This window comes from Solanum tuberosum, unplaced genomic scaffold (assembly GCF_000226075.1).
Source record: "Solanum tuberosum cultivar DM 1-3 516 R44 unplaced genomic scaffold, SolTub_3.0 scf00488, whole genome shotgun sequence".
Classification (NCBI taxonomy): Eukaryota; Viridiplantae; Streptophyta; class Magnoliopsida; order Solanales; family Solanaceae; genus Solanum; species Solanum tuberosum.
This window is the reverse complement of record NW_006239411.1, coordinates 337769-345856: the sequence shown is the minus strand read 5'-3', so window position 1 is coordinate 345856 and position 8088 is coordinate 337769. Positions and strand designations below refer to the sequence as shown.

General features: G+C 35.2%; 1 protein-coding gene across 3 annotated transcripts; it reads left to right on the top strand.

Moving 5' to 3' along the window:
* LOC102599247 (uncharacterized) lies at positions 1 to 6577 on the top strand. 3 transcript variants are annotated; one of them, XM_015303904.1, is made up of 5 exons: positions 1 to 169; positions 1439 to 1573; positions 4601 to 5303; positions 5400 to 5483; positions 6244 to 6577. In XM_015303904.1, the coding sequence occupies exons 2-5, from the start codon at positions 1571 to 1573 to the stop codon at positions 6318 to 6320; spliced, it is 867 nt and encodes a 288-aa protein (XP_015159390.1). In that variant the 5' UTR covers positions 1 to 169; positions 1439 to 1570; the 3' UTR covers positions 6321 to 6577. The 3 variants fall into 3 exon arrangements, with proteins under 3 accessions (XP_015159390.1, XP_006364360.1, XP_006364359.1); XM_006364297.2 differs by having other exon boundaries at positions 2 to 169; positions 1439 to 1540; XM_006364298.2 differs by lacking the exon at positions 1439 to 1573.
* The last annotated feature ends 1511 nt before the right edge of the window (positions 6578 to 8088 follow it).

Here is an 8088-nt window from a genome sequence, read left to right as displayed (position 1 = left end):
ACTCCCCTCTTTGCACGCACCAGACAGGCACGATCAACAATCTGAGGGCCATTGCTCCCCCCTCTCTCTCTCAATCAAATCAATTTTCTTTCTCCTCAGACTGGACCGGTTGTTTGTGCCCACAATCCCTCCCTCGTTGTGAAGAATTTGGAAGCATACACATATTAATGTAAGATTTCATTGCTTTTCTCATTTAATCACGCAATTCGAAAGAATTGATGTTTTGATACTTTTGCATTTGTAGAGCGCATGATTGCTGTTTTATTTATTCATGGTATAAATCTTCTGCTAAGTTGGATTTTAGATATTCAAAACAATATTCTGCTGGTAGAGGGATTGCATTATATTTATACCTACTATTGTGGACAAGGGGGATTCCTTGGTTTCAGAATTTTAAAAGAAACGTGATTCCTTCAGTTTATTGATATTGTAATTCAAAGATGATTCCATTGTTCAGGAAAGACTGCACTAATTCGTCATCCATCCTGACCTAACTCCCACACCCAGAAAAGAAAAAAGAACACTGGCCAGATTAACCCATTCTAAACTGCCTCATTCTTAATCGTTAAAAGAATACAATGAGAGAGAGAGAGAGAGAACTACATCTATTAGCTTACAAATGTTAAAACTATAGTTTACAAACTTCCTTAGCTGTATCAGATAACTTGTCTATTTCCTAAATGATTTTTTTGCAAGATAAATCATACTACTGCATCACTGATGCAATCACAAGTTCCAATTAGCTTAGGTGAAATGATATGGAAAAGTAGTTCTTTGCTTATGTTCACTACGGGATAAGAAGTAGAGTACAGTACTACAAAAAACCAGAACCAAAAAGGAAACAAAGTAGTGAAGGGAATTTAGCTACATAATTGGAATGCTAGGTTTCTTTCCATTTTAAGAATTATAAAACATGTTATTTTCCAGTTTTAAGGTTTTCATCTTTTCAAACTTTAGCTGAATATGTTTTTGGGATAAATTTATCAAAAGAATGTTTAGGGGATCAAATCTTAATTATTTTATCAATAGAATTAACTCACCAAATGCAAAATTGTTTACTTGAATTAATTGTCTTTCTCGTGGATTATACCATAATTTCTTGATCCAGTAACTTAACTTTTTGTGACCATCAATGCAACTCAGTAATTGGTGGTATTTCTTGCTATTGCGATCAGGCAGTAGGGCATTTAAAAAGATGGAAAAAGGACTTGGCACATTGAGAACTGCATTTACAACATTTTAGATGTATTACTTGCAAAATTACTTCTCTAAACCATGTGGATTAAGTGGACAGATTCAAACCAACTTAGCAGAACATATATTATTTATTTCTGTTTTAGCAAAAAAAAATCGTTGGATCCTCTTCCATTTTTGTTTTTGGTTGTTGAAAACCGCTGAACTAGAATATGTTCTCATGTGAGTTGCTGCTTCTCTTCAGAGCTGCAGATCATTTTCATTATGTATTGGAATGGAACCACTTTGAATGGAACATATTCTTCTCATGTCATGCTCCATCATCTTGATGTTGTGAGCCTATGAGGTGAGAGTAATATTCTCGACTCCGTCCTGGATGGTATACAGTTAGTCCATTTTATTCATATTTCATTATATAGATGTTTGTTTGGACATATATATTCTTGACATGCAACAACAACAACAACAACAACAACCCAGTGAAATCCCACTAGGTGGGGTCTGGGGAGGGTAAGTAGTACGCAGACCTTGCCACTACCTCGTGGAGGTAGATTCTTGACATGCAAATGTAGGCATATATTGCTGATGTTCTACATTCATCACTCACAGTGTTCCCAAAACACTGAAATTCAAGTTTCTTTGTCATCTATTCAATTGTTTTATGTAAATCATGTTCTAATTTCTTTTCCCCTCCACCACTCCTTGCCGTGAAGTTTAAAGTAAAATCCTTGCTGTGATATTGTGGTGGGTTCTGACTCTGTTGCTATACTAATCCCGAATAGGTCTAGATCACAATAATCTATGACGAATTAACACCATTGAGTATCTTTCTTTAACCTCTCTTTAAAGCTATGTTGCTCGGACTCTTCAAAAATGTCAAGGGGTGCGTGTCAAATTCGCCAAAAGTAGTGTATTTTTGGAGAATCTGACACGGTTGCGGCATCGAAAGTAAAGAGTCCGCACAACTTAGCTTAAAATTGTAAAACTAGAATTATCGCCCAAGTTACCGTAACTACTTTCAACAAATGCGGGGATAAATTGGTCTCTCTTCAACACTGCAACTCTGAATGGTTAACTTGTTGTCTTCTGTTTTTTAAACTTTTCGACTTTTCCTTAATATATATTCTGGAAAAAAATGATTTGATTTATTTCCCAATTTTTTAAAAGCAACAATTGAAGAGAACTTTCAAAAACATAAACACACTCATTGAGTGTGGAAGGGTTTCTATCTACACCTAACCTGTTCTAGTTTTCGTAGTTTGGGATTTGATGTTGCAAATTTATAGAAAGTATTTACCTTCTCCTAGCTGATTCTTGAGATGGATATGGTCCACTTAAGGAGCTTATTTATTAGTATAAGCTTGCTAAATCAATTATAACCAGTGCATAAGAAGAAGTGGTCTTGAATTTCTTATTGTTAAGACTGAAGAGTTGGATTATGATGGTTGAGCATCATTTTCCGATAAATGGCGAGTAAATGATTTCAGGCCGGGGCTTCTTTATTAAAACCAATGCTGTTAAAAGTGAAAAGCACAAAGAAGCAACACGGTGCATAGGCATGAAGTGAAAAGCAAGAAGTGAAGCACACAATTTTCAGAACATTACAAAATTCCAAACACATTGGTTTGGAGTGGTTGTTGTTATATTATAAGAAGGTGTTCGACATCAATGTGTTGCAAGGATAAATATTTTAGTGATTGTTGCAAGGATGATTTTGTTACAATCTTTGAAGTATGAATGATCTATACATCTCTCCATTTTGTTGTCAATGATGGAAAACTGAAAAGGGTTCTTTGACATGAAGAACTTATCGCAAATAAAAAATTCTTTGATAAGACTAGTGTACCTGTTTGTATGAATGTTGAGAAGGTTATGAAAGAGAAAGGAAGAGGAAGAGTATGCTTCTGGAGGCAACAATCCTCCTAAGAGACTATCTTACAGAACCGATGATTCTGAAGTTGCCGAGCACGTCACAGTCTGTGAGGTTTTTAAGAATGGGAAAGTGTCAGTTAGGAACTTCGGAGGGAAGATAATGATGGATTCGAGAGTATTATTTCTGTTTGCATGTGCAGAAATGTTGAGAAGGTTAAGAGAAAGGAAGAGGGTGAGTATGCTCCTGGAGGCAACCATTCTCCTAAGAGACTATCCTCCAGAACCGATGATTCTGAAGTTGCCGATCACGTCGTAGTTTGTTAGATTTCTAAGAATCGGAAAGTGCCAGTTAGGAACTTCAGAGGGAAGAGTATGATGGACATTTGAGAGTGTTATTTTGAGATGGAGCAAATGCGAGTAATAAAGGCATCTCATTGAGTATGCATTTGTGGAATGTTCTCAGAGATCATGCAGATGAAATTGATAAGGTTGTTTCTGAGAAAAATTTAATGGTGGAGCTGTAGCATATGCTGGGTTGGTGGAATAATGTTTTTATGGGTAAAGATAAGTTGAATTGGAACTAGTAGATGTTTTTCCATGGGAATGTTCTAGATTAGGAATAACGCAAGCTCTGCTTAAGTTGGCAACTAAATGGCTTAATGGAATATAACACTTTCTGAATGGATTTCTGCATTCATTCCTGGTGCTTATCCTTTAAACAGAAAGAGAGGGGAAGGAGGAGGATTACATATTTTTTGTTACACCTCGAAATTTGTCTAGTTTGAGCCTTTATATCTTGGCTTTTAAGAAAAAAAGTATAACTTTGTTTGTACTAAAATGTTTGTGGAGTACTTGACTAGATCATAACAGTTATTTGGTTAAATAGTAGCTTTTATCATGATCTGGTTTTTGCTTGTTGCTAGACGTATAAGATTCAACTATCTTTTATGATGAATTTTTAGTTTAAATTGTCACACCATCAAACATTTGACCCTCAAGTTTAGGATGTTAGAAGCATGCATTTGCATATAAACTATCTGGTGGAGAATCAAGATCCATAACTTTTCACAAAATTAACTGCAGCTTATGGACACATTGGTAGTTATATATTCCCTTCATTTCACTTCATATGATAGTATTTTACTTGGCACAGAGTTTATTGTTTATGAAAGAAAGGACTTCTGCACAGTAACTAAATATATATTATTAATGTACCAAATATACCCGTAAGGTATTCTGGTTTGCAACATGACATGTCAATTCTATAAGGAAAAGCGAGAATACTGAAATTAAAGATTTTCCTTGTATAGAAGGTGTCACTCTTTTTTGGGACGGACTAAAGAGAAAAGAGTGTAGTATAAAATGGAATAGAGGGTATCGGACTTATGAATTTCTCTTTCAGATTTAACTCTTTTGAACCTTCTCTTCTTAAAAATCAAACTACTAACTTTTGTACTTGAGTAACACAAGATTTGTTCATAATTACTTTTAAAGGCAAGATCTATGTAATCATCTAACATACATCTTCTCTTAGATGGGTCAACAAACTGTAGATTCAAAGTCAAGTGACCAGACTAATGCTAAATCTGGTTTACCCAAGCATGATAAACAGCTGTTGGTGCCAGTAGCCATAGTGGGACCTGCACTACAAGATTCACAGAGTGAAAGTATGGTTGTTGCCTCCAAATCTGCTGAAAGCCCACTATTTCCTGAAGCGAATACTATGGCGAATAAAGTTTCTAATATAACTGGCTCCAAAAGACCTACCCCGGAATGCCTAGTGAACCCACTCAACCAATGCTCGACAAACAATTCTGGTAGTGGGCATCTTGTCTATGTTCGTAGAAGACCTGAAGGAGAGTTAAATAAAACAGCTGCTAATAACAACCAAAGCGGTGTTACTGATTATCCACAACTAAAAAAGCTTAGTCAACGCGATGAGAAAACACAGACTGAAGTCCAGATGAAGGAAGGATATTATATTCCAGAAGTTTCATCAATCTCATGGACTCCTTCAAGGTGCTCCTTGTCCACAAAACCTTCAGTTCCTCCCTCTACAGGAGAGTCCAACAATAATTTAGCTTCAGTTAATGTTAGCAACCATCAAGTCAAGTCTACCAGACTATTGTTGGATAATTCCAAGAAGGTTAATTTTAAGCATTGGGAAGAGCGGTATTTCCAATTGCAGAACTTGCTGCACAGACTGGAGCAATCAAAGCAAGAGGATTATGTACAGAGTATGTAGTTTAATTTCTTGATGCTTGCTCACTTAATTGTCTGTCTGTTGTAATTCATCTTCTTACTCATTTTATCAATATAATCTCATTGAGCAGTGCTTCGTTCTCTCTCCTCTGTTGACCTAAGCAATCATGCTGTTGAACTGGAGAAGAGGTCCATACGGCTTGCCTTGGAGGAAGGTACTTTATGATTTTTGCTTTTATTGTTGCTTTATTATGGTCCTAGAGATGTGATTTGAATGAAAAAGTAAGTAAACCTGCTGACTTTATTGTTGTACTCTCAGATTTGCCTTGACACATCTTTTTCCGTTTCAATGATGTGTTGGATTTATTTATTTATTTGGCTGATGATGCAAGATGCATTTTGCTTCAAGAATTAATTTATGATCTTTTTGGATATTTACTTAGTTAGAAACGACAATGGTGTTTGATATCTCCTAAAGTCTTGTGTGCACGCGGCTTGGTTCTAATGAAAGGGTTGACCCTAAAGATAGTTATGAGTTGGATTTTATTTTCTGTATTGAGTTTTTTTCGGTAAGCCATTCTCACAATCCCTGGGAATGACCTCTGACTAAGTTTTGGTAAGTTTGAGTCCTCAAAAGAGTACGAATTGTACATTGTATGGATTAACATTTTGTTATTTCCTCTCTGATAGAATGGTACTTCGTTGGGGCATCAGAAAGAGAATTGCTGCTATATTTGATACTGAACCTATTATTAATTGTTGAAAATGATTGGGCTTTTGACTCTGCCTATTTCCTTTCTGCCCACTTTGTTCCAGTGAAATGGTGAAAAGCTTGTGCCATTTTCTCAGTTCTCTGCTTCATTTAACATTACCTATTTTTTAGATTTTTAGCACAATTAGTTCAAAGGACCTTTTCTGGTGCTGGTATTGTTTCTAAATTTCACTTTTTTTTGGTTTTCTCCCGAAATTTCTCAGCGAAAGAGGCGCAGCGAGTAAGAGTCTTGGATATTTTGGGGAAATATCCGAAGAACCCCAGAGCTTCTCTAGCTTGATGTCCTGAACAGCCTCAGAAAGAAGGAAATGTAATTGTATTCTTAAACAGACTTTGTACATGTTGTAGCCTGATATTCACATTGTAGTTAGAGTATCTGCCTGGTCTTAGCTAGTTAATGTGTTGTAGCTATCGTTTGTTAACTCTTAACTTGTAGTGTGTTTTATTGAGGAAATGGAAATGGCTTTCCTCAGGTCCATCAGCAACAGTTGAGATTGAATGTTTGTGCCCATAAATCATTTAAGCCTCTTCTGTTTCTATCTATACTCAGTCGTAGAACTTATCAAAAAGAATATGTTACTGAGTTGTGGAACCAGATTTTGGCAGAAATTTTTGCGGGATGACAATTTGTATTCATGCAGATATTGTGAATTAGTGGTGATGTGGTCAACCCAAACCAGTTTTGGATTGAGACGTAGTTGATTTGTTTTAGTTATTGTAAATTGGTATTGATGGAATAACGAGTTATGATTATACCCCTGTCCCATATAGTGTAAAAAGAAAGATTGTTTCCCTGTCCTAGTAGTTGATGTTGGGTTGTGGTCTTGTTTTCCCCCTTTATCATCAGTGAGAGTATATGGTATAGTTCATATTTAATCTTTTTGGGCAGTGTTATTTGTTAGGTTAGACAGTTGTGATGCTAAAATATGTATAGTGATGAGAATTGGTTGATTGAGGTAGAAGAAGAGTGTGTTATTGGACATTTGTTATTAAAAAAAATGAAGGTCAGCTTATTACATCAATGCTTGCTTGTCCCACAATAGTAGTCCGACAGTTTTAGGAGTAATTTGTCAATAAAATCACAAGCACAAAAAAGTCTTTGATATGGACTTGGAATATGGTATAGATGCATAAAAAGAGAATATGCAATATTCACATTCTTTTATATGTGGGAGTGAGATGCAATGAATCTTTCAAATCTACCACCTTATCTCCAACTTGTAAATAACACAAAATTAATTATTAGCAAAATATGTGTCATCGTCACTTGTACATGGTATGTGTTGTCCACATACCTATCAAGATATATATAATTAGAGTTGATTATGTCGTAATAATGGAAATTAAAGAAAGAAGAATCTTGTTTGAATCTTGGGTTTGATCCAATAATCGTGTTGGCCTGGAATCTTCTCTCTTATCTCTTACAGCCTGAAGCCAGAGAATATGATACTATATCATTTCAATCAACCATCTCTTAATTATTATACACATAATTAATTATTTTCTGCTTCAATAATACAATATATAATAATACTCCTACTTAGACAACAGAATACGACTTTTTCTTTTCTATCTACTAGAAAGAAAAAATAAACTTTTTGACTTTTATTATTTTATAGTAGTAGATGTTTCTTGCCTTGCTTGCGTATGTTTCAAATTTTGAATATACCATTACCTAATTTTATTTGAGTCTACCATTACTTGCATTAGTAGTAACACGTCATGAACACATCCACTACAAGTTTCTGTTACTCATGGAATCGATACCTCCTAGTCCTACGTCAGTTGACACATATCTTGGCTAATTTTATGAGATATTTATCCAATCAATATAGATATCGTAAACATACGCAAGTCTTTTTGTCCTTGTCAAAACTTAATTCACTTTTGAATGTTTTATCATATATTCTCACAGTTGATGATCGAGAGTGGTGTATGGATCCATTCAAAGTAGAATAAATGGTATAGGACATGTGCTTATAAAACAATATTGGAGGTGGATATATACAATTAATCACACAGTCGGCTGCCGTGCTCAACAGATAATT